Below are 25,508 nucleotides of genomic sequence, written 5' to 3'. Positions count from 1 at the left end.
GACAAATTCAGTGCGATGAAAGAAGCCGTCGTGTTGTGTTGCGGCAGCGTTCAATGCGTCGAAACCGCGACAACTTCAAGATGACTTTGAAGTCACGTGGCGCCACATGTAAAGTTTAAACTTCCACGAGGCAGTGATTTGATAACACGGGGTCTTATACGACAGCTATAGGGCCCGTGCATTGATGCGGGTGTATAGCGTGGCGTTTATATGCACCGCATAAATTTTCGTTTCGTTCTTCCGACTTTTTTTAGGTGGGTGAGAGAATTTCTTGACGAACAGAACAAAGGGCTCGAAGTGCTCATTGACTACCTGACGTTCCAGCTTGGATTTCTGAGGTGAGTCTCATGTTATTGTATGTTGGGCGCAAATTACGGGCTTCTCGTGAGCTCAACTTTTACTACGACGGCACGTGTCTATATTTCGTGTCGATGACTTTTAGCAGGCTATTCTCGTGGGATGGTTGTGAAGCACAATGCAGTTAAAAAGTGCGAGTGACAGGACTGCAAAAAAAAAAAAAAGATAGAGGAGCTCGTGGACGGGATGCTCTCTCTTTCTCCGCCTTGATCGCGAAGAAAATGGCATAATTGGTGCCGCTCTGCTCAGTGAGAGCAGCGTCTTTCCCGTTCTCTCATATTGTAGTGGTCTCTTCGTTTGTTCTTTCGCTATGTTTCGTTCTAGAGGGAACGGGTCGAACAACTGGCCTTGAGCATTGCGTTGCACAGAGACAGCTGCATCACGTGTACGTGCGCGTGACGCAGGTACGACCGTGAGGCCGCGATGTCTGCTACGGCCTCCGAGAACGGGTACCCGGCGAGTCCGGTCAACTGCCGCAAGTCTATTCTGGAGGTTGACACGCCGCGTCTGAAACGTGCTTCGCGCCATGCGGCCAAGCTTCACATGGGCGAGGCGGAGGACGACATTCATGTCTGCATCATGTGCTTGCGGGCCATCATGAACAACAAGGTAGGCGCTTACTCCTCTATTCCTTCCTTTTCCTGTCCGATTTTCAACTAACCTGGTGCTAAAACAGTCCCATCACGCGCAACATGGTGTCATTTCTAATTCATCTTACCATTCTCTCACTCTTGCACGTGCTCACCCATCCATCCAACCAGCCGCTCGCTTGTGACACAGGAATGTTGACGTGCGTCTGTTCTGTAGCGGCGCCCACTGTGCCCGCTCATGGCGGTGGGCTTCCCCGCGTGCTCACTCTTGTTGCGGCGAAGCCCGCTTTGACGAAGATTGCTTTATCGCCTGGGTCGTGTTTCTGATGTCTGCTAATGGAGCGTTGCTTCTCCAGAGCAGTCTTCCTCACCTTTCCCTCCCTCCACTTCTCTTCACTTTAGCAGGCCACGGGTTCATCGTTTATATTTTTTTTAGATATCTAGCCGTGTGTGTTTAAAGAAAGTGCTATTTGTGTGTTGCTCTTAAATCAAAGAAAGTGATATCGGGAAGGCAACTCAGGTATTGCAATAAATGGGGAGCTGGTTAAATGGTTTACTCATAATGGCAAAGCCTTTAGCGCAATTAAAAAAGGCAGAGACGTGACAGAGACACAGGACAGCGCTAAATTTCAACTGATGTTTATTTTATAAATGTCAATTGAAAATTATCACTGTCTTATGTCTCTGTCACGTCCCTGTGGCAGATACACACTTCGGTGCGTTCGCAATTAAGTGGCTTTCGTAGATGAGGTTGGGTGAATCAAGTCGGTTCTACTTTGTCAGAATGCAGTCGGAAATGAAACTTGAAAAGTAGGAGCGAAGCTGGTCCCCTTCACCATTATTGTGACAGTTACATTGTAAGGTCTCACTCCACATCCAGCTAAGCTACTGAAAGAGTCTTTCTTGCAATTTTTCTTCACCGAGTTCATCTGCACTTCTTATCTCCCCTGTTGCAGTTTGGCTTCAACATGGTGATTGAACACACTCAAGCAATAAACTCTATAGCCCTGAGTTTAAACCACAAGAGCTTACGGTAAGTATGCACGTCGGATTTTACCTGTTTTGACTTGTTAGCTTCACATCTTAAATAACCCTGTTTTTTCATATTTTCTTTCGATCCTCTGCCTGATCATTTTCACCTGTCGTCATGAAGCAGTCCGCTCTTATTTTTTATCTCTGTTTTATATGTAATTCTCAGAGCATATGCTTAGTCTGTTCCCTATGTTGTATATGATTTTCTTATTGAACAAACATTATTGTTTACACAATTGGTAGTCTCTTTCTCGGTAGATTTGAATGACATTATACTAATTATCATTGAGGCTTAATGCATACCTGTCATTGGTTATGTGTTCTGAGAGAAATAGTTTGCTGCTTGATGTGTTAACACTTTTGTGTAACTAGTTGAAAAAGTCACATTTTGTTTCTGTCATTGCTGCTTATAACTTACCTTTAAAAATGTTGCCGCTTGACACATCTTCACACGTTCATGTTAACATTTCAAAAAAAGAGCGTATGGTTAAGGCTCTTGAAACAATAGTTCTATATAAAGCCATATTTTTTGGCTTTCCTACTTTCAGCTTCTGGATTGCCTAACTGTGGCTGCTTTATTGAGGTGCTCTTTCTTCAGAGAAACAAGGATTGCAGTTGTTTAAAATGAATGTATATCAATAAATAAGCATCTTCTGCTAATGATAGCCAGTACTTTGCAATATCAGCTCCAGCCAGTTGCAGCATTGGACATAACATGAACAAGAATCCCTCAGAGATGGTGCGATGTTACCATGAATTTCACCAGAGGAGTATGTGAAACAGCATCTAAGCAACATGCATGCATAGAGCATACAACCTACCCGCACCACATATAAGCAGTTGCCAGTATGTCTTTGCAAAGCTACATCTGACTGTGGCTAAAACAGTCCTCCACTTTGTTGAGAGCAGTTGCTGCAGGTAGCTGCAAGCAGGGAAGCAGACAGACACAAGTGCGTACTAATATGAGCATTGTAACACATGTGAGTCTTAAGCGAATGATGCTTAGCATCCGCCATGCTTCCCGGACCTGCATGCGCTGGCTGGTGTCATGTAGCTGCAGTGTCATCATATAGACAAGGCAGTGCAGGTTCTTACCCAGTAGCCAAACATGCAAGCAGACAGGAAAAGGCAATGAGTCAATTTAGGAGCGTAGGAATACAGTATATTAACAGGCTTACACCTGTAACATTTTCTCACTTTTCCTTTCTTATATGTACAGTGAACAGTACTTAAACCAGAGCTCAACTAAAGCTGCAGCTTCTCAGTCCGCATGCACTGCCTTGGGCAAGATTTATTCTTTTGAATCTATAGTTGACTATAAACTTTATTTGGTCGGCGAAGTGCCCCGGGTTTTTATTTACCCTTTTAACCATAAACTACTGCTTAGAATGTAGCACTGATTGAGAAACCCAGTTTTGCTGCGCGTGCGGCATCCATTGGATGTTTCTTTCTATGTAGTGCATGCAACCACAGTTTTAACTATCAATATGCACTGACAAATGTCTCATATCCTTGTCCTCTCTGCGTATTGCTCAGAACAAAAGCCCTGGTGCTGGAACTGCTGGCTGCCATCTGCCTCGTGAAAGGTGGACACCAGATCATCCTTAATGCTTTTGACAACTTCAAGACTGTATGCTGTGAACCACGGAGGTTCAAGACACTCATGGATGATTTCCGGGACTATGAGACGTTTAATATTGACTTCATGGTATGTGTATAATTTCCTATCTTAATAGCAATGTCAGAAGTAACTGCCAAAATGCGAATAGTCACTTAGGTTAAAGAAAGCACAACAGAAACACAGTGTCCTTAGTGTGAGGATGCATGAACTGTTACGTTGTTTGTATTCGTGATACAGAACCTCTTCTAGCAAGAGCTGTTTCATGTTCAATGAAAACTGCTAGCAGAGACTGTTTTCAAGGGGCACAAAGAAAGAATGCATTGGAGAAACCAGCGGTTGATGCCTTTCCTTATCCACTGTGTGTTTGCGTTGTGCTAAGGATTTCTTCTACTACTGCTTGTTTTGTGCCAGTCATTCATGGGTAGCGTATTACTGTCCAATGAGAACAAAAAGTGAAATCAAATCAAAGCCTCACCAGTCATCTTGCAGATGAATTTTATTAATAGTGTAGCAATAGCATGACTGTGCATTTTTGTTTTTCAATCTTTTTTACAGGTTGCCTGTATGCAGTTCATCAACATTGTTGTTCACTCAGTTGATGACATGAACTTCCGGGTGCACCTGCAGTATGAATTCACCTTCTTGGGTTTAGACGAGTACCTAGAAAGGTTACGCTCTACTGAGAGCGAGGAGCTTAAAGTGCAGATCTCAGCATATCTTGACAATGTCTTTGACGTGCATGCCCTCATGGAGGACTCTGAGACCAAGAGTGCTGCCATAGACCGGGTCGCCGAGTTAGAAGCCCAGATTTCACGGGTAAGCACTATTCTCTTGCCTCCACTTTTTTGTTTACTCTGCTGCAATCAGAATGCAATTAAGGGAGTACAGACAGTACAAAAAGTAGGGTGAAGACAATTCTATGTTTTTGGTATATAATGTGCAAGTTCAGGGGCAAGTTTAGCACTGCTTAGAAAGAAGGTTTAGTGATTGGGCGCATCGGAGTGCACTTCAGCACCTAACTTCTATTAAGTCACGCAACAGTGTCCTCAGGGCAAAGTAACTGTGATTGGCATGATAACAAGATGACCACAGCCATGACAGAACTCTAATAGCACTTATGTAATAAAAACATTGTTAATAAATGCTTTGGTTAATTACCAACTCCTCCTGGCTTTTTGCTGTTGTAGAAGATGGCACAGTAGGATGCCTGTTCATTTAGCTTCCCAAGTTTTCTTTTGGCATTTCCCTCATTATTTCTGAGTTGGCAAAAATGTGCCTCATATATCAAGCAAAATGCAGCAGCACATATAAATGAATTGAATCAGTCATGAAAAATAGTTAATGGTATGCCTAAAAGTTATAGGCCACACTAGAGAACTTTCAAAGCGCTATAGGGGACAGTGCATGGTGGCCCATGCACCGTGCACCATGCACCACGCACCATGCACCATGCACCAAGTTCTTATTTGTTTATTTCAGGCACATGAGCTTGAAAATGAGATGATGGCAAAGCTAGGTAAGTGTGTTTTTGTCTCTCTTTTTTATATAGCTTGTCTACCTTTTCGAAGTAAAGGTGTCTTTTAAACAGCTTGCATTATTACATGCCTGCCAATTTTCCCCCCTACAGTGGAGCTTGAAACACAACTACAAATTCTTGACAAAGAAAATCGGGAGTTAATAGTAAGTGTCTACCATCCCATTCCTGTAGCAGTGCTTGGTCAAACTTTTTCCTGTGGTTTATGCATGTACTAAATTGGTTTCTAAAGGAAAGCGAGGTATTCTGTGCCACAGTATAGGGCATTGAATATGAACACTTCATAAGTGGGCAAAGGCATTGTTATCACACTCCACCGCTGCACCATAACTGCTGGTCGCAGGTGCCTCTTGAAAGCAACAGATTGAAATCTCTACAATGTACTGTTTTCAAGTGTTGCCAACACCCACATCACCATGACCATGGCCTTGCCAAGAATTGTGTGCCTCAATTACAGAATAGCCCCCGATATCTTGTTTGTCCTATGAGAGCATTCTCTAAAGAAAATTACACATCAGGCTGGAAACATGAAATTAAATATGAGTTGAAAATGCTCTCTGAAGTAAGTTCTGTCTATGCTACTAAATGTTGTTTATATAATAGGCTAAAAGGCATCATTATATGTTTTTACAGTGCAGTGTGCTTTGTACTTCTTTTAGTGTTTATGCACATATCTTTTTTTTTTTTTGTCAGGCTATCATGCATGTGACACTGCAGAGCTGACTGGGGCATGTGCAATGAGGCCTATAATGCGTTTCCAGTGCTCCAAAGTTTTGTACAGAGAGGAGTGCTCTTGGCTTTACACTCCACACTTTGCAATGAGAGTAGTACCAAACGAACACTGCCCCTTAACCCAGATGCAACTTGTGTCACATTCACAGTGCTCTGAAACCTTTTACTAAGGACTGAGCATTGTTTCACCTCGCATAATCAGCTAAGATGCAGCATAGCAACCCAAGACATTTTAAGCTTCTTTCTGTCTCCTGTACTTGGTGGAATCTGATAATTTTTCATACATCCTTGTGGCTCATATCATCTGTTCACTCATGCCCTAACAAAAATTAGTCAGTGCTGTGATGTGTCTTTTTTTTTCTGTGCCATTCTTTGCAGGAATCGCAAAAACAGACAAGTGAAGAACTGAATACGTTACGCAAGGCAGTCTCCGAAAAGGAGGAGGAGAAACGTCAGCGGGAGAGTTTTCTTGAAGGCAAGATCCAGGAGCTCGAGAGTCTCACTGGAACGTTACCCAGAGGCAAGAGCCACTTCAAATAAGCGCTTATCTTATGGTTATTTGTTGTTTGTTTGCGTCATGGTTTTAAGGTGCACTGCACTGCAGCAGGCAAGCAACCTCACTATACAAGACCTAGGTGTTGTGAAGTAAAGGAGTGCTTGCACGAATTGCATTAGAAACCTGGTATTTGAAACACAGTCCAATGAAACCTTGTGATTGGGAATTTCCCCATGGTAAAAAAAAGAAAAATTGCATCTGCACTCTAAGACCCTCCTAATATTAGCAGTACAGTTAGCATTGCCTCACCTTTACTATTACCATCACTGTTAGTATCATTGCCGTCATTGTGGTGTAGTTATTTATGACGTTGTCGTCCATTCCAGTGTTGTCGTTTCCGGTATCATTCCTTTACTTCCCGCTCCTGTTTTCCTGTGGTGCAGGTTCCTCAGCCAGCTCGCTCCACAGTGGCACCGGTTTGTCCGGAGTGCCTCCTCCGCCCCCACCTCCGCCGCCACCCATGTCTGGTTTGCCGCCACCGCCACCACCACCGCCACCCCCACCCCCACCAGGAAGCAATGCCATCCCTGTGCCACCTCCCATGGTGCCTCCCCTCAAAGGAGGCATTCTTGCACCTCCACCACCTCCTGGCAGTATGCAGGCGCCACCTGATGGTAAGTGTTATTTCAGCGGACTCGTAGCAGGGACCTTGGTTGATACCGACTAGCATTGGCGTAGCCAGGGGAGGGGGGCCGAACCCCTCCCTTCGAAACTTTCTGACAACCCCCTTTCCCATGGAACAAAAAGTTTCAGGAAATGGGCTCGAAAAGAGCGACATGGATGGAAGGGATAGCTTGAATGTGAAAACAAGGCAAGGGCTAGTAACGGTCTGAAGGGGTTGGGTGGCCTTTGTCATGGGGGCGATTTTCTCTCCCATGTACAGAACATGCAGCCCTATTCATGGCACGCCTCTGCCTCATTGCAGATCGTGATGGTTAACACAATCCTGCCAAGGGGGCATCAGCACTAAAAATTCCACATACAGATAAAGACAGGATGAGCGTGTGCATAAAACTTGGGGGCATTGTTGCTCCCCACCAGGCCTACGTGCCACTGAAGAGCTTCTTATTTCTGTTACTTTACCAAATCGTCAGCCACACTGCAGGGAAAAAAGACATTTCGAAAATATTGCGACTTGCTTGTCTCACCTACAACCATCTACCAGCACTTGCTTGTCTCACCTACAACCATCTACCAGCGCTTGTTACAATGGGTAACATGTGCTTGTCCACCTGCCTTGTCGTAACACATGCTGCTTGCTGCATAGAGTCCAACCTAACTAAACGTCTTGGCAGTTTTCAGAACAGCCGGGTGTCAGGAGACATGACACTTTCAAATCTCTCGGAGCTACTGGCCCTTATTTTACTGCGAACTACTGATGCCCTGATTTTCACAAAGGCTTCTGAACAGGAAGCAGCCCTCTTTGAAATGTCTGCCTTATCAATTTCCGAGTGGGATCAAATAGCAATATGCGTTGCGTGATGACTACAATACGATGATCACAACTTATCCAAACATATCTTCAAACAAGTAGGACAGCAGGAGACAGAAAGTGAGTGAAACTTGCATCATATGATACTATCAAAGTTCTAGCACAAAGTTTTGTTGCTGTATTTTTAAATCTAGAATAACGTAGCAGTGCCCACAATGCTGAAAGAGCGATTGAGTACTAGGTGACTTGCAAAATAGTGCCCGCCCTCTTCCATACATAGCCGCGGCCATACCACTCACTAGGAAATCTGGCTGGAAAACAGCGGTTATCCACTGCTACTCAGCTGCAACATGTCTGGCCTGCAAACAAGACACATGATTGTGCGACGTCTTGTCTTTGTTTGGCCTCGTTTTTAGGGCTGTTTGTTTTTCCAAGTCGCGTACCAGCTAGGTCATCGACGTACATCGACGTACATCGACATACATAATTGCATCAATTTGTAAATAAAATTTTCGTTTTTTTAATATCATCATTTTGAAAGTAGCATAAGTACAACAGCATAACATAATATATAACAGCAGCATAATAACAAAACAAAAATGCGTGTATTTTTCAATTTTGTTCCCGAAAAGGCCATCCATAGTCTGGACCACGAGTATATGTATTAACGGGGCAGAAATGCATGACCACCAACCGGTCACTGAAGATTTCGTGCATATTGCGGAGTGTCCGTATTAATGGGGCCCATATTAACAAGACATGACTGTATCAGTTTAAAATATCTAAGTGTAACCCTTTTACGTGTGAGAAACGTGTAGTAGAGTCTCTACAACTTCATGAATATGTTTCAGTACTACTTTTATGCTTGAAAGCACAGCTTCTGTGCATGATTTAAAGAGTTGCAGTGACTGTCCTTTCTGGAGAAAGTGAGTTCTCTGCGGGGTGCTCTCTCTGCACTTTCTCGATTCTTTGCTTTGACGAGCTTCATTTTGTGTTGATGCAGCGATGACAATCAAGCGCAAGTTCCAGACCAAATACAAGCTTCCTACACTCAACTGGATTGCCTTGAAGCCAAACCAAGTCAGGGGAACTGTGTTCAGCGAACTGGATGAGGACAAACTGTACAGTGTAAGTACTTCCCATGAATATGCTATACAAATAAGCTTTGGGTAATTGGCATTTCTGTGCTTAAAGTGCCAATTAATTTACCTCCCATGCTCTCATATATACAAGCCCCATTTCCCAGACCAGTATGATTTTTTTTTTTTTTTAACTGCAAAGCTTCCTTTCAGAGCAATCTGTTTGAGTATCTTTTGTTGCATCATGGTACTCTCGCATGGATGCCAATCTCCCCTTTCAATTTCTCCCTTTTTGTACACTTCTTCTGGTGCACCTAACCTCGAGCGAAATTGATTTTGCTTCACCAAACGTTAGCAGTCCTGTTCTTGCACAGTAAAAGGCTTGCTAACAAGATTAACAAGATATAAAGAAAAAAAAGTTGTTTTCTGCCTTGTGAATCTTAATTTCTGTAAGCAAGGGTTCCAACTGGTTTGTTCAGCATCATTATTTGACAGTCTTTATTACAAAAGTGGCTATTGTCTCCTTTTATTAATCTGTGTGTTCCCCTTCTTGTAAGCCAGTAATATTCAGGCGAACAGTCTGACAGGCTAGTTGGTTTTGCATTACATGATGTGTAGCGCAAACGGGGCGCACCAGTGTTATGTTTTTTATATGTTATGAAATGTTCCATGTTGAGCTGCCAGTAAACGTGTACCCTGCTTGTATTTTTCCTTTAGGTTATTGACTTCGCACGTTTTGAAGAGCAGTTCAAGCTGGGCGTACAGGGTGCTTTCCCCGACCGAAGTGATGACATCAATAACAGCAAGCGTTTTAAGGTAGCCCACTTGCTTTTCTTTAAGCTGATTTTCATTTATCTTAATCTAAACCTTGCTAGAAACAGTTTGTTTTGCTTCTGTGTTGAACTTGTCTGCAGTAAACAAAAAGAAAAGAAAAAAAATGTTCTGTTTCAAGAGGAGCTGCAGTTGTGTGCCTGAGCACAGGTTGACATTGTGAGCAGACTCAACTGTTTATGTTGCAGTCACCTTCCACATTTCTCTGTTCCGTCAGCACGCTTTCTATGCTGTCGTTGCTGATCTTCCTACGTAGTGTAAACATCATCAGCCGTGACATGTCTATAAAACGAATGAAGTCACCGCTATCAATTCTCCAAATTAAGATGCCTTTCCATCTTTAAAAAGCTTTTCCAGATGTCGCCTCATTTGCACAGAACCTAATACAGAAGACACACTGACTTAAAAGCATTGTGATATACCAATGTGAAAGTTCGTTTTGGAGAATCCTGCACAGGATGTGCCTATTTTACATTCTGCATTATGGTTCACACCTTATGTACTGCCCACACCGATCAGTTTCATCTAAAAATAAAAACATTTTATTAGATTGTTTGCACCATGTACATAGTCCACAGACACTAAATTTACAAGCTACACTCATGCGTGTAGAAGTTAGATTTATTTATTTATTTATTTATTTATTTATTTATTTATTTATTTATTTATTTATTTACATATACTGCAGCCCAATAGTATAAGGCTATAGCAGGAGTGGGAACAATATTCATGACTATACATTACACATTAAAAATAAACATAAACACGAAAAGGTGAATGATCAAAAAGAAGTGCTTTACATGTTAGCAAAGTGCTTACCAGTGGCAGCTATGAAATCTTTTAGTGATAGTGAAGGAATGTTACCGCGTAGAGAATTCCAAAGCTCTATTGTACGTGGAAAAAAACGGTACTTGAATGTGCTAGTATGGGCACAAATAGGTGCTATGTTCAAGGTGTAGGAGCTACGGGCACAACTTGCGTTAGTAAATGTGATATAGTTACAGTCAGAAAGACCAGAGGTAGAGTTATTAGTTCCATATAAAAGTTTTAAGGCTTCAATGTGATAACGTGAAAGTAATGGCTGAATGTTCAAAGATTGTTGAGCCTGCATGGGTGAGAAAGTGCGGCTGTAATTTTGGCAAATGAAACTGATACATTTTCGTTGAATGTTATTGAGTGACCTTATTTCACATTGTTTATAGGGGAACCAAATGACACATGCATATTCTAGAACAGGGCGAGTTAGCATTTTGTGACTGTGACAATATAATAGGAGTTTAGTATCGTGGGAGGTCCTAGCTAAAGTGTGACGCAAAACCTAGCTTTTTTGGGCTTTCCCATTTACATATTCAATATGTTTAGACTATGAAAGATGTTCAGTTAGAATGACACCTGGGTATTTATACTGAGACACTCTTTTAAGTTGGATGCCATCCATAGAATAATTGAATGAGAGGGGGCTCTGTCTATTGGAAAATGACATCACAACTGTTTTACTACAGTGATGTTCATTTTGCACGCTTTGCACCAAGCACAGAAAGACATAAGGGATTGGGCAAGACTGTGGTAGCCATCAGTGGAGTTAATAGACTCATATACTATACAGCAACTTGCATAAAATTTGATTTTATTTAAGGTGCTACGAGGTAAATCATCTATGTATATTGGGAATAATAAAGGGCCTAGAAACGGATCCCTGAGGAATGCCTGACGTAATGTCGACAGGAGTTGAGTCCACTGAATTAAATGAAACAAATTGTGAGCGATAATGAAGAAAACTGACTATCCAAGAAACAAGACAGGGATTATTGAATATGACGATTAATTTTACCAGCAGTTTATAATGAATCACAGAGTCAAAAGCTTTAGAGAAATCAATAAAGATGGCATCCACTTGATTACCTATGTCTAGGTTAGAAGGGATATCATAAACAAAATCGACTAATTGCGTTACAGTGCTATAACCACGACGGAAACCATGCTGGGCAGACGTTAGAGCATCATTAGAAAGGAAGTTAGAAATTCACCATTCATCATTAGAAAGATGGCAAATATTAGTCTTTTTTTTAAGCAACAGTGTATGCGTACAACTCTGAAAGTACAGGCAGCAGCCAGTTCCATTCCCCATGTGCACTACCAGTCAAATGACAACAGCATCCAAACACCTGCTGTGTATAGACTGTAGTCTAGAAAGTATGGTATTCCAAAAACTTGGAAGTATCATTCTATCCGACTCATAACTTTCACTGGTCTTGAATTTTTCAGGTTCCTGAGAAGGTGACACTGTTGGAGCACAACCGGTTACGCAACATGGCCATCTCCAGGCGGAAGATTGAGCTGGCCACAGATGTTGTAGTCAGGGCTGTCAATAGCCTTGACCTCAAGACCATCTCGCAGGACTGCGTCGACATTCTTCTACGCATGGTGCCCAACGATGCCGAGGTCTGTGCCATGTGCAGGCATTTCTTCCTCATCTCTAGGTGCTATTTGTGTTGCATGTCAAAGGAGTTCCAGTGGCTTAGAAGAAACGGAGAGTTGCCATACTTGCTACTATTTGGTATGCCACTTCTCTTTCATACTCCGGGCGGGAGTATGAGAAGAGTTTGTAGGTACTACACTGCACTTGTGAGGTGTTTGATGTTTCTGATACTGAGTCACTGAAAGCATTGGAAGCTTCATGCAGGTTATGTTCTCTTTCTAATTGTTTTGCTGGTCTTGACACCATATTCTACCCCATTTCCCCCTAGTCAGGGTCAGGGTGTCTACCAACCAGGAAAACCAGGAAAACCGGGAATTCTCAGAGATATTGAGTAATCTGGATAAATTCAGGGAAAACTCAGGGAATTTGTGCCTCTATCAGGGAAAATTAGTTGTAATTTTATTGAAAGGGTCAAAAGTCGCAGTAATGCTGGGTAGAGTAATAGACAGGAATCATAATGAACCGTCTTTGATGCCCTGTTGTCAGCTGGAGGAGTTGCCAGTGTACAGTCAACGACTGACTTTCCGAATTCCCCATAATTTGGGCGGCTTCGTGGCACTACCACATACCCCATAGTCAATGTATCAGAACGTCTGAAATTTCGGACGCAAAAACTCTCCGCCGTCTGATTTTCCGGATGTTTTACCATGTCCGCATGGCCAAAACAGCGTTAATCAAAGCCATCATGCTGCCATTTTGATCACCTTGCTGTCTCGAACCGGCGCTCTCGGACACAGATCCACTGGCAGCCATAGCCACCACTGCAGCAACGCTAGGCCTAGCTGCTTCGACGTTCTTTATGAAGCTTCTTGCCGTTGGGTGCCGTGTTTTTTATTGAAAGAATTCGCTGCTGTCAGCAATGGCACCAACTGCACCTTGTTGTCCTCGCGATTGGCTTAGAAGCTTGGAAAGCAGAGTGCGTGGCATAATGCCGGTTCCCAAAAGTCAGCTTCGCCTCTGTACAGAAATCTTACTTGGTGAAGCATGGTAAGGGGCTATTGCTAACGGACACAGTATGTATTCCTTAATTATACACGCATGCACCCAGTACTTCCTGTCACAGTGCGAGCACCGATATGCCTAATACATGTACTGACAGGCCTTCAGAGCGTTTTCGAATGTGCCTATGGCGGTTTGAGCCCTTAAGGGCAGTAAATTACATGCATTTATTGTTTCCAACTGGCCGATTTTTCATACATTTTCGCGGCCCCTAGGGATTTTTCGAAATCTCTAGGGGCCGTGAGGCGAACGAGTGGCGGAAGGAGGACAAGATCAGAAAAGACCTACGCAATGAGGAATGAACAGGAAAGAAAGCGTGCTGCCGCTGTTTTGAAGGAGCTTGAGCTCAAAAAAGAAAGTGTTGCTTGCCTGATGCCGAGACGCTGGTGTCCCTCATCCAAACCAAAATAAACTCTTTAAAGCAGTGAAACACAACACTGCATGAGGCGTTGTGCGCGGGCTGAGAATATGTCAGGACAGTTGAGGTTGACTTACGAGCTGTTAAGGGAGAATCTAAATTGTGACAAAGTTTGGGCCTCATACCACTGAGCTTGCTATCAGTTGATAGAAATAGCTCATATTCGAAAATATTTGCTTCTGTATGCATCTCCTTTTTAATCGTATTTGAGAATGTCTGACTCAATTTGCAATTTTTTTCAAAGACATGTTATTTGCTGGGGATTTTACTAACCCTTCCCTTCCATTCTCTTTTTGAATAGCATAAACAATACTGCTTAGTATTCAAATTGGATTAAGTAGTTTTTTTTTTTTTCATATGCTTGCCAGAGAGTGACAGCATCGGGCGATATGGTTTCAGCCCGTCTTGACATTAAACATAGTTCTGCGTCACCCAGGGAATTTTGCAAAGGCACTCAGGGAAAACCTGGAAAACTCGTGGAATTTGGATATGTCAACTTGGTAGACACCCTGCAGGGTGCCAAGATCATGTTTCTGCTTCTGGTATAACGATCCCTGCCGTGTTTCATTGTTGCCTGCGTCCTTAATGACACAGGGATCTGGGGACGTGGTACGCAATAGCAACTGTTGTTCTCTGTATGAAGGCTGTTTTATTGCACTCCAAAACGCTGCGCAAAGCTGCACAACCTTTCACTCATATTGGATGGAAAGTTGTTTAAGGTTCTGCTTTACGAAAGCATAATGTAGCTGGTGAGAGCACACCTTGTGACCCCATATCAATTGAATATAAGGCTGATGACAAGCACAACCTTGGAGGAAAAATTTTGATGAAGCTTTGTGTGATTTCTTGTGAACGCCTTGCAGACGAAAGCGTATCGAGAGTACGAACGAGAGAAGAAGCCTGTGGACGCTCTCACAGATGAAGACAAGTTCCTGCTTCAAGTAAGTCATTGACTGATATTGAAATGTAGATGTGGGGTAATCACCTGCCAAATCGGAACAGAGCTAAATGACTTAATAAATGAATGTAATGCAACTGCTATCCCCGTCACAGAAATAGTGTGTGTAAGCATGAAAGTTTCACATTACCAAAGTTATCTTTCATTTTCCTGTCTTCTGAATAATGTTTACTAGTTCACAGCAAGAAGTGTTTGCAGTATTGGAGTGTCATTAAGGAAGTAGTTCCTAACAAGGTTGTAGGCATCTCGCTGGCTTGGACCATTTTTATAGAGACCTTGGCCAGCAGCGTAGCCGGCTCTCTTTTGACTTGGTCGCTTTATATATTGGGTGCCCTTCCACCTTTGTCCAGCATTGACTGGAGTCATGTCGTTCTTGCATTTGCATATTGTGCCTCCATCATAGTATGATGAGATCAGCTCTGCAGAAACTTGAAAGATCAGATAGTATAATACAGGGAACTGTTGTCATTTGCCTGTGTTCCTACACTTTCATTTACCAATTAATTTGCCCTCATGCTGCCATCTGCCGACCTTTTGGTTAGCTCAGTTGGTAGAGCAACTGCCCCAGTGGAGGTATTGGTAGCAGTTCAATGTGTTTATCCTCTCGGACGTGTTATGTGTTCCTGTCTTCTGGGCTGGTATAATTAATGGATTCATTTTCCTCAGTACCATTTCTTTCTTATCATCTACAATTCGCAATTGGCCAGTCTTGGTGATAACGTACCACTGATAACATGTAAAAAGGAATAGCACTGAAATAGTCGTTACATTTTCCTAGCCCTGCTTTCCTCATACCTGTAAGCGCTTTTACCTATTGCATAAATTGAGAAGAGCATTAGAAGAAAAAATATCAGAATTTAAATTGTACTTTACACTTTATCTATGAAGCAAGTTTAGTGTCTCTTTTGCTACTTGTTACCTGAACCATCGTTACAGTTTATCATATGCAGATATAGTCTCATAAATTTTGTGCCAAACTTATAGCTTACATGTATGCTAAAGAAACCTGGTGTGCTGCGGTCGTTCACGACCATCTAAGTCACTTGTTTTACTTTCTTTTGCCTATAGCTGACAAAGATAGAGAGGTTATCACAGAAGTTGAACATCATGAGTTACATTGCATCCTATGCGGAAAACATCCAAATCATCACACCGGTAAGAAAACTATTTGCACATGCAACATTACTAGTGTCACAGTGTTTGTTGCTTTAGAACAGGGCATTTCACTATATTTAACATTGAGACAGGATGAGGTTAACTAATTCATAAACAGGTGTACTCTGTAATGAAAAGTTGCAAATGTATCTTATTACAAGATTTTCTTGAACCAAATAAAACTTTGTATCTTATGACTGAGCCTGTTTCAAAAATCATTTTCTGCATTCATTATTTTAGCTATTTGCATCGAGAGCAAGTGCAAATAAAAAAAAATGAAGCCAGAATCATAATTAATGAACATGTGAACTGTTATTTGATTACATTGTCTTCATCAATTTCGAGGGTCGGACAGACTCCTGTATTGTTAAGGAGCATCATTGCAATTGAATGACATAGTGCCATTCAAGGGAAAACTTGTTGAGAGGACAAAATAATACTATGCAACACTCCTGTTGAGAAGCCAAAATGTATTTCAATAAATTTTACTTTGCCCGGCACTGTGTCTAATGTTGCACTGCTATCAGCTACAACACTAATTTGAAATATACTTTTCTTTGGGCAGGGGTACCAAACTGGCATTTATTGCAGCCTGAGTTCATACGCAATTATCTGTGTAGATCATCTTGTTTTATTCACTATAATTATTTGTTGTTGCCACTGCAGCTTTATAATTTTCTTTCCACTGCTCTTCATTACTTGCCCTGCAGCAAGTGCACGCAATAACAGCGGCGTCTCGAGCAATCAAGAACTCAAAGCGACTACGAAAGCTTCTCGAGGTAAACACTGCCAAGATATTATTCTGCCAACTTGAGTTTCATGTCCTTCCTGGAGACTATGTAAAAGTGCCCTGTTGTGAGAATTCACATCCATGTAATCAGCATTGCAATGAAGCCACACCACTCTTTGCCAGAGAGGAGCTGTGAGACTGGTTATCATGGCTGAGGTTGTACGTGATGTTGTTTCTGGAGCTTCATTTTAGCTTTTTATTGTGCATAGTTATTTTAATAAAATAAGAGAAAAAGAACAATGTATGTGATTATTGTGGGAGTTATGCGGTGAATTCCCCCCCCCCCCCCTCCCTGTTTTCTGAGGCTTGCAATCGCAAGTACTGGTTATGTGGTGGGTTGGACTGTTTGCCATGGTATGCTTGACCATGTATGAGCGGTTGCAGCAACATTGTGTTACAAAAGAAAGCATTACCAATTGTCAGCTTTTCAGTGCACAACAATTCATATAAATCTAGGTCTTGTCAGTTTCAAGTGAACAGGAACTGAAAAGAAGGTCTCGCTGTACTTGGCCATATTGAGATAAGTTTTACTGAAGGGCTACAAGGCATCGCATATTTATAGGAAGGATAACTTAATTGTAAGCTCTCTCTACTCGCGCAGTAGTTATCCGTACAGTGCATGCTTTCCTGCCTGCTAAATCTTATTGTCGTGCCCCTAGAAGTGCCAGTATGCTGTTGAGAGGAGTTCTTGCAAAGTTCTTGCATTCTCTGCAAGGAACTGAAGTTTCGGTTGTGGCTGACTGCCATCAGTATAGAGAAAGAAAACATGGAAGTACTTTTCCTATCAGTTTTACCATATTGATATAAGTTTAGTATGAATGTTATAGGCTAACTTGTTCTTTTGCCCCACTCTGTAACAAATATTTAACAGGCATGTAAAGTTCACTACCGTGCATTTCTTGCAAGCAGTAGCCCCATCCTACAATGGCACCAATGCTCGCAGCTGTGTTGTTGTACTGTCAACACATAATGTTCATCATAGGAAAAAGAGTGTTTGAAGAGCAGCCCATGGGTTCACATAAAATATGCGCTGCATTGAGGCTCAGCAGCATTAGCAAGTGCAGAACTTGCATCTAGCACATAGTATTCATCTGAGAGAAATGTGAGGACAGCATGTAAAAGGATGGGAAGTATGGAAATTAGTGAAATAAACGAGGCATAGCACAGATCTTATGCTGAAAAAAAATTAGGAAAATATGTATGATTGAGCAGATTACTATAGATTGAATTCATTTCTTCTGCAGATCGCAAATTTTGCACACATAACCCAATACTGCCATACTCTTGGTTAAAAGCCTTGAGAAAGAAAGAAGAAATATCTGCACATGTAAATCGAGCAAATGTTGATGTGCAACTAGCCTAATATCTTTGAGAACAGCCCTGCGTAATTGCCGAGGCAAACCGAAAAATCAAAACCTCAAGGTACCTGCAGTGGGGCACCATTCACTACAATGAAAGCTTCAGCACAAAAAGAAAACAAAACTCAAAATATGAGAGGACATTCTTTAATAGATGCTGAGTATGTTTGCCTTTTGCATTAATTCTGTTTGCTCAATGCATAGCATATGGCTTGCAGTGCTTTGAGTTTTGACTGGCGAGTAATTTAGTTTATTCACAATTTTTTTTTTGCTTCCTTTCACTTATGTATACCAAAGCATTTCAAAAAGAAAGCGATCAACATCTTAGTATGGTGCCGTACTGTAATAGTGGGAAACTACAAGATGCAGCAACTTTGTGACTATTCTTTTTAAGCATTTGTATTTCCATTGGACAAACAAAATACAGATTGCTTTTTTTTTACAACTTGCAGTGTGGTACAACTTGGAAGTAGCAAGATTTGCTGTTCAGTGACTTGTATGTAGTGTAGTGTTTCACCCACATTCTTTATGTATTTGTGTCCCACAGGTGATTCTCGCTTTTGGGAACTACATGAACAGCTCGAAGAGGGGCCCTGCATATGGGTTCAAACTACAAAGTCTTGACATGGTCAGTTCACAGTTTTATTTTCAGCTGTCCCTTCTGCATTGGAGATGGAGCAATAGTTTCTGTCAAAGTATTTGTAGCTGGAAAGCGCAATCCCTCCATTCTTTCTGAAGTAGACAGGATTGCAAAAATATGAGAAGCACATAATACATGATGATTGCAAAAATGCTTTTGCCTTCCTGAAAGTTTTACAAGGGACAGGAATAAGTAGTCCGCAAAAATAATGAAGTCACATTTTCCATCAAGCAAATGTTGAGAGAATTCCCAGAGAATAATGTGCCTGTCTGACTTGATTTAGCTCGCACCTTTAGTGCTGCTTTAGAAAAAGGTAAGAAATCAGTCACCATTGTTTAGAGTAACAGCATTAAATATTTGAGTTCAGACAAGTTCTTGAGAAAAGGGTCTGTTAACACTGATATTTAACGAAGTATATTTGTGTTATATGACAGGCAGACATTGTTCAGGAAGGACAAGTCTGGAGCCTGTTTTGCCAAGTCTAAGCTGAACCGTGAATACCCGAGATACTCAGTAGGGATTCTGTGAAGATGTGACACATGTACAGTGGCCTCCTGTTAATTAAACCTCGGTTCATTCGAGTTTTTGCTGAAATTGGAGACATAGGAAAGTTCCTGTGACAAATCGTTCACTTCTGTGCAAGAAAAACGCATTTTGGTTAATGCAAAAGCAGGTCACATTGGTTAATTCGGCTGTCACAGTGCCTGCTCATGCACGCAGCGTTCATCAAAAGCTTGAAAACGCTATAAATTTGGTAGATGGCATGACTGCTTCCTTAAGCGTGAAGCTATTTTGTTCTTATCTTTTAGTGACCAGCGCTCCTTGCACTCATGAAGTCATCTGTTCCTGCTTGTTTTGTGTTGCTGCATGGAAGCAGTGTTTAAACATGTCAGCCTCATTCACCTCAGGCTGGTCTAGTCACGTGTCAAGGGCAAAAAGCAAAAAAACATTGCAGACTACTTCAAGCAGTGAAAAAGATTTTGAATTTGTTCATTTTGACATCATTTATTAATTCAACCTTTTGAATCCTGCGGTCTCGCAAGGACCAAATTAGCGGAAGTCAGCTGTAGTGCACACTTAAGATTTCTATAAACTTACAAGCTTTATTTACATATCTTGCTTATTTAACTGCTTGTTTCATTTAACAATTTAGCAGAATATTACAAGACCTTGCGTCTGGAGTTCCTGGTTGAGCCTGTCATGTTGCTGACAGCTGAAACTTACTGGCATCATGTTGAAAGTATGTCGCAGCAACATGGTGTGATGCTAAATGTAGCTTCAGCTAGATGCAGCATGCTCACCCTCATTTCGAAGTAGTATAATGAATTCTTCTGCAAGAGCCTAATGAAAGGCTGCTGTACTTATGTGGTATTCTTCTTCATATTTGATTAGTTATTAAAGCGAATAGCTTTCTTTGGCTTTTTCGACCGCTTTCGTGGTCAGTGGTTGGTGGCCAGAGTTTAGACTTTCACCGCCGATACAAAAGTGCCAATGCTAAAGGCGCGTGTTCTTATGTAACTGAGATATGCTGGTTAACGGCTCTGTTCTCTATGGAATTACGCAATGGCACAATGAACGCTTCCTAAAATACTCTCACTACAACAAATACATGCCTTCGAGGGCACCATTAAATAAGTGAATAGCCATTTAGAAGCATTTGACAGAAAGTGAGAGAGACATAAAGGAGAGATGCCTCAACCTGCACCGCTATCCTTGCACTGACAATCATTGTCAATTGTTTCTGCACAATTTTCTTTTTCTTCTGTGTCCTTCAATTTCGCCTTCTGCACAGCTTCCAGACACAAAAACAGCCGACAGGAAGATCTCGCTCCTGCACTACATCGTCGAGACAGTCAGCAGCAAGTTTCCTGACCTCATGGGCTTTGATCAGGAACTGCGATTCGTCGAGCGTGCATGCACGGGTGAGCTCATCTTGATACTGCTGCCATAAGTGCTTTATCATTGCGTCACTCAAGAAAGAAAAAAAAAAGTTGCAGGAAGCAAATACATCAGAGTCTGGCGCGTTTGTATTGAAGGATCCTCTACACATTTCTTGTTCGAATTTAATGTCCTGAAGCTGTATTGTGAGCCCATGGAGATGCACTGTGGATGGACGGAGGGCTCGGGATTAACTTTTGCCAACTGGTGTTCCATCTGTAATGCAAAGTCGCCACCTCATGCATCTGTATACTATCAGCCATATGTTTGCATAACACTTTAAAGTGCCGGAAAAGCACAGTGTTTCCAGTCAGATCAGTGGCATTTCGCCTCTAGAGAAGGGAGCCTTGTATGGGCCAGTAAAAAACAATAAAAATGGTTATAACATGTCATTTGCGCACTCTCTTACCCTTTGCTACAGTTGTCAAAACAGTATGAACCTTTAGCAGGCCGTCATCAGCCTGATTTTTATAAGGGCCGCACCCAGCCATGATGCTAGAAAAAAAAAGTGCGGCCCCTACATGAGTACATATGGTATACTTTCTTATGTGTTTCTTTTGGTTTGCAGTCATATGTAGCATGTATATCATAGATGTCCTTTCCACAATGGTTCTTCAAACACTAGAAAATATGAAAGCCCCACTCGTAAGCTGAAGATCCTAAATTACTGAACGTGTCTTTCACGACATACGGCGGTTATTCTGCTGAAAGTGAAGCTGAGAGATGCATTCAAAGCCTGCTAATAATTTTTGTCTTCATGATACAAAGAAGTTTAGCTGGTCAGTGGTAAAATTCCGAGCATGGTCTGCTTGGTCTCTCCTCATTACAGTTGCTCCTAGTTTTATGTTTTGCCACAAACTCGTCAAATGTGTTGGCCCTTGGCAGTAGTACTTACTCTCTTGCAATTAGAAATTTGCTCCTGACAAGTCATGATAAACGTTAAGAGGCTTGTCACTGTATATACTCAAACCTCATTGATTCATTGCCTAAAATCCATCTTCTGTTGTCATGTGCTTAAAGCTTATCTGGTCTCTGGCTTGAGTTGTCACCAGATGAGAAGGACGTGCCCGGTTTGGCACAAACACTACACTTATGGAAAAAAATGTTTCATGTGTTACTGCTAACAGGTCTATTGGAATTGTGCGTACCCTTCTGTTCCTTTTGTAGTATTCACATTGTAGGTCATCTCCAGTCATTCCTTTTGCCTTTATTTAAGTAACAACTGTCAAAAAATATGTTGGAGCGTTGTTCTACACTTGTAAGCTATCATCAGGCCACACGAGGTTGTACACAACCTAACCTAGCCTAATCGGAACAACAGGACAGGTAACCAAATAAGACGATGGTTTCAGAAAAGACAGGCATTAAGCTGTCTACAGGGACCTTTGTTTATGAAAGAAATACTGAAGGAGTCTTCCAGCCAAGAAGTGCATGCCTGTCAGCTCTCTCTAATTTTCCACAATGTTACATTACACATTGTTACGTTACATGCTATGATGTTACAAACGTTGCATCAAGTCTTGCAAAAAAAAAAAAAAAATCTGTTCATGAAAAGGTTTTGTTTGTCGGTTTTCTACCCTAATGTTCGAAGTCTTCTGACGGGGAAGAAGGGTGCCAGAGGGGTGCTTGCTTGGAGCAAGTTTACGCACACAACCTCCTGAAAGGAAAAATTGTTATCCACCCAACTGTAGCACAAAGCTACAAAGGAAACCCACGCAGGTTTCTCAGAAAGAAAGCTTCGCAGTTGAATAAAAATTTGTCATGGTCCAGGATCGCGGACCAGTATGAATTTTTCTTCAGCTGCATGTCTTTGTTTATGTTCAGGTGGATGGCACTTTTTTTCTTTCATTAACTTTCCTCCACTTTGCGGGCTTCCATGGAACTGATTTGCCATAAACAAGCACCTGAAGCAAGTGCAATCGGCAACAGCAAGTTCACTGGAAAGGTCACATGTGATCTAAAAACAATGCATCGCTCGTCTTTCTCTGTCATTCTAAGTTTGTTGCTACATGTGGGCTGCATCTAAAGGTAAATCACCGCCAATAAAGTGCATATCTATCCCCCACAAAAGATGTATTCACGGCAAGCTTTAAAAATAAATTAGCGTTGTTGGCCCCACCCACTCGAGCGTTGTGCTTGCAGGACTTTTACTGGTTTTGAAGTTCACAAGTTGGCAGTTATTGAAATGTTTTGCTACAAGGTCTTCACAGTGCACAACTTTTGCATTGTAAACGGTTACAGTGACGCTTGAAAATATCCTGACGGACAGCCATGAGCTGGAGAAGGGCATGGAACTGTGCAAACGAGAGCTGGCACTGCGGCGGGACTCCAAGGATGCAGCCGTGCTGCAAGAGTTTCTGGCGCAATCTGAGGACAAGCTCCGTAGGCTGCAGCAGGACATCAAAACAGCTCAGGTGCTCACAGTTATTATTGTTATTGGTATTGTTTGGTTCGAAGACATGTATACAAATGAAAGAGATAAAAAGAGCAAGGAGTAGGCCGGCAGCTGCCACATAATGCTCAACAATAGCTTGGAACAAGTGGAATGCTTCGTTAAAATATCTACATATACATCCTGCTTGTTTGAATTGGAACTTGTCTTTATACATTCTTGCATGCATTGCGAGGTGGCTGAATCTATGAAAGGTGATGGCAAGAAAAATAAAAGAAAGAAAGTCAGCTGTCATCAATTATGACACTATACAATCAAATCTCAGTTCAACAAAACCTTATTTTACAAAATTTTCTTTTTAGCAATGTGCTCTCGTTTCTCAGACACATATTCGTAGAGCCTAATATACATTAAAAAGATAAATGCAGCTATGTAAACTCAACATCTCACACAATTTAACCCTTTGAGGGTCAATTTTTTTCGCCATGTGCGACGACCACCCAGGGTCGATTTTTTTTATTGCAAATTCCAATTCTTCTTAGGGACTTATTTTGAAAAAAATTTACCGTAATTTTTCTAGGGTGACTGTAAAGTGAGAAAAAATCTTTTGTGTTGATATATATGCACTCTTCATTCATAAATAACAGTAATAAAAAAGGAAATAAACTTATCAGAATTGAACATTTGATGCATTCTTATGCACATAGTTCAAGGCTTTGAAAATCCACACACGAGAATATTTCGCAAATCTCAGATGTTCCTACTCTTACACTAATACATACGTCCATAGCGTAATCGAACTGCGTAGGTGCGCGCATTCAAGAAAACTGTTTGGTTGTGTGCGCATCGAAAAAAGCCACACATGTGAAAAACTTCTGCTAATCTTGATCTTATCGCCAACCAGCTAGGACAATTAGTTCTCCCGGGTCTTAAAGAAAAAGAAAAAAGAAAGGGAAACGCATGCACAGCGGTATCCTTCCTATGCACACCCCTTTGAGCACTAAACAAGCGAGAAACAAGCGGTCGCCCTTTGAGCGATTAGTAACAAGATAGCCATCACTTTTGCAAGTGCAAAAAATCAAAACCACGCGCGAAACAAAATCCAAACAGCCGCCCGCATGCGCGCGCGCCAATGCCTGAGCGGTAGTATATAGACACACGAGAGCAAACTAGCGCTAAAACAAACGATGCGACGAAAACCGAGAAAGGGAGGCGCGCGAAAGAAATTCACTGTATCCCCACATGGTGGCAGCACATAACAGAAAAGAAGAAGTTAGGAAATTGGCGCGCTTTTTAAACGTACAGACTGCGCCGTAAATATACGGCAACGACCATTTTTGGACTTGCTCGCGACGCCGTATATTTACGTCATTGACCGTCAAAGGGTTAAGAGATTCCTGGGAGGAAATATGATGAAAATATGGTTACGCTTTGTTTCAGTTCAGGACATTGATGGCGTTGACCTGTTGCCGCTCTGGTGAAGGAAGACAAAACATGCGCAATGGGTTTGCTGTCTAATATAAGTCCATACGCAGGCAAAATTTTCAACCTTTATTGCTCTAGAATAAATATAATACTAGTCATGTTAATTTATTTCATTAGCAATAAATAATAATTAATATAATGAAGTTCTCTAACGAAATAAAACACATCTTGATTCGGTTTCATGGAATCAAGGTTTAACTGTAGTCTCTCTGTAATGGATGATGTTACCAGTGGTGTCAGCTTTCATGTAGGTCTTCTCGTGTACAAGCGTAGGGACCCAATTTAGTGTTCCAGTTGAGGCCTTTAAGAATTTGTCCTTGTGAAGGTGATAATGAATGCAGTCACTACTGATAAAGGTGATAACGTGCCAGCACTACTAACCACAAGTCACCTGCTGCGAAGCCGGGCACTTCAACACTTGCAATAGGGAAAAAATTCACACTTACTCTATGCACATACTCTACACACGTATTCTACACATGTGCACCTTTTAACATTCGACTGCTCTATACATCAATTGACAATGTAAGCAAAAAAAAAAAAAGCTCTAGAGTAGCAAGTCCCAAACCACGATAAGCAGCTGAAAAATTTGATAATTGAAGGGCCCCTCACCAAGCCCCATTGCAAATTTTGGTTATACACTTGAGGTTGTAAAGAGCCATCCAAGGAGTGCTTTATCAAAAGAATTATTCAAACCAGGTCATTAATGGAAAAGATAAAAGCAATTAACTGTCCTGTTACTATGTTGCCAGGAGGGCAGCGTCACTGCCAATGGAGACACTCTCTCCCTCTGCCTCTAGTAGCATTCCGAAGTGGTGTTTCTTCCCTGTTTTCTCCCTTATCGGAGCCGAGGGACGTACCACGACGTAAGCCCCACTTCCTTCCTTGCGGTGTTGCTCCTTTCACATTAGATGATTGGTCATGATGCGCGACAAAACACACACTGCGAGGAGGAACGTGTTTGTGTGTGACTGTGGCTCTTGCTGGGAGTGCACTGCCTCGAGAGTGAAGGAGCGTGGCATTTTTTTTGAAATTTCAGCTGTTCTCGTGGCATGCAGCACCGTAATACTTTGCAGACACAATTCTCAGCGCATCAGGTATACCCTACACTTGTCTGTTAAAAATGACGAAA

At 41.8% G+C, this 25,508-nt stretch overlaps 1 protein-coding gene across 3 annotated transcripts in view; it reads left to right on the top strand.

Annotated features, from left to right (window-relative positions):
- The window catches only part of Frl (formin-like protein), a 319,350-nt gene that overhangs the window by 269,893 nt on the left and 23,949 nt on the right, over positions 1-25,508 (top strand). For all 3 annotated transcript variants that reach the window (XM_065450450.2, XM_065450449.2, XM_065450451.2), the window contains 18 exons: positions 255-338; positions 762-966; positions 1,904-1,980; positions 3,516-3,687; positions 4,156-4,416; positions 5,080-5,116; positions 5,228-5,280; positions 6,245-6,386; positions 6,806-7,036; positions 8,858-8,982; positions 9,651-9,749; positions 12,030-12,206; positions 14,524-14,601; positions 15,687-15,773; positions 16,484-16,552; positions 18,469-18,549; positions 20,354-20,483; positions 22,741-22,913. In XM_065450450.2, the coding sequence (XP_065306522.1) occupies positions 255-338; positions 762-966; positions 1,904-1,980; positions 3,516-3,687; positions 4,156-4,416; positions 5,080-5,116; positions 5,228-5,280; positions 6,245-6,386; positions 6,806-7,036; positions 8,858-8,982; positions 9,651-9,749; positions 12,030-12,206; positions 14,524-14,601; positions 15,687-15,773; positions 16,484-16,552; positions 18,469-18,549; positions 20,354-20,483; positions 22,741-22,913 (2,281 nt within the window). The remainder of the gene's footprint in view (positions 1-254; positions 339-761; positions 967-1,903; positions 1,981-3,515; positions 3,688-4,155; positions 4,417-5,079; positions 5,117-5,227; positions 5,281-6,244; positions 6,387-6,805; positions 7,037-8,857; positions 8,983-9,650; positions 9,750-12,029; positions 12,207-14,523; positions 14,602-15,686; positions 15,774-16,483; positions 16,553-18,468; positions 18,550-20,353; positions 20,484-22,740; positions 22,914-25,508) is intronic.

Source organism: Dermacentor albipictus, chromosome 1 (genome assembly GCF_038994185.2).
Source record: "Dermacentor albipictus isolate Rhodes 1998 colony chromosome 1, USDA_Dalb.pri_finalv2, whole genome shotgun sequence".
Taxonomy (NCBI): Eukaryota; Metazoa; Arthropoda; class Arachnida; order Ixodida; family Ixodidae; genus Dermacentor; species Dermacentor albipictus.
The sequence above is the reverse complement of the archived record's forward strand: the minus strand, read 5'-3'. Positions and strand labels throughout refer to the sequence as shown.